General features: G+C 70.9%; 1 protein-coding gene across 1 annotated transcript in view; it reads right to left on the reverse strand.

Moving 5' to 3' along the window:
- The window catches only part of SYT7 (synaptotagmin VII), a 100,057-nt gene that overhangs the window by 2,599 nt on the left and 97,022 nt on the right, over positions 1-436 (reverse strand). Inside the window, exon 10 of the mRNA XM_014544542.1 lies at positions 281-395. Coding sequence (XP_014400028.1) covers positions 281-395 — 115 coding nt within the window. The remainder of the gene's footprint in view (positions 1-280; positions 396-436) is intronic.

Genomic DNA, 436 nt, shown 5'->3' on the forward strand with positions numbered 1-436 from the left:
CCCCGGGAGGGGAAGCCGAGCCGGAGAGGCGCCCGAGGCCACAGAGAGCCAGGCCCCCGCAGTGTCCCTTCCTCATGGTTCTGGGAAGGACAGTCTGAGAGGACGCTGCCCTGGAGGCTGCTGCGCCCAGGGCTCTAGGGCAGAGGAGTGGGGACTGGAGGTGGGGGGGGGGGTGGGGGTGATGGGAACAGCATGGACCCCGCCGTCCACGCCCAGCATGACCCCGTGTCCCCGAGCCGCCGGGGTCCCCCCCCGCCCCCCCGCCGCAGGAGGTCCGCACCTGACGTGCCCCCGATGTCCATGGCTTTGAGGTTCCGGGCTTTGATGATGTTCACGATGATGGAGTTGGCAGAGGGGTTGTAGCAGAGCGACAGGAGCAGCTCCCCTCGGCTCCCCTGGGGGACAGGGCGGGTGAGCGGGCGGGGAGGCAGCCCCA

This window comes from Myotis brandtii, unplaced genomic scaffold, assembly GCF_000412655.1.
Source record: "Myotis brandtii unplaced genomic scaffold, ASM41265v1 scaffold369, whole genome shotgun sequence".
NCBI classification, from domain to species: Eukaryota; Metazoa; Chordata; class Mammalia; order Chiroptera; family Vespertilionidae; genus Myotis; species Myotis brandtii.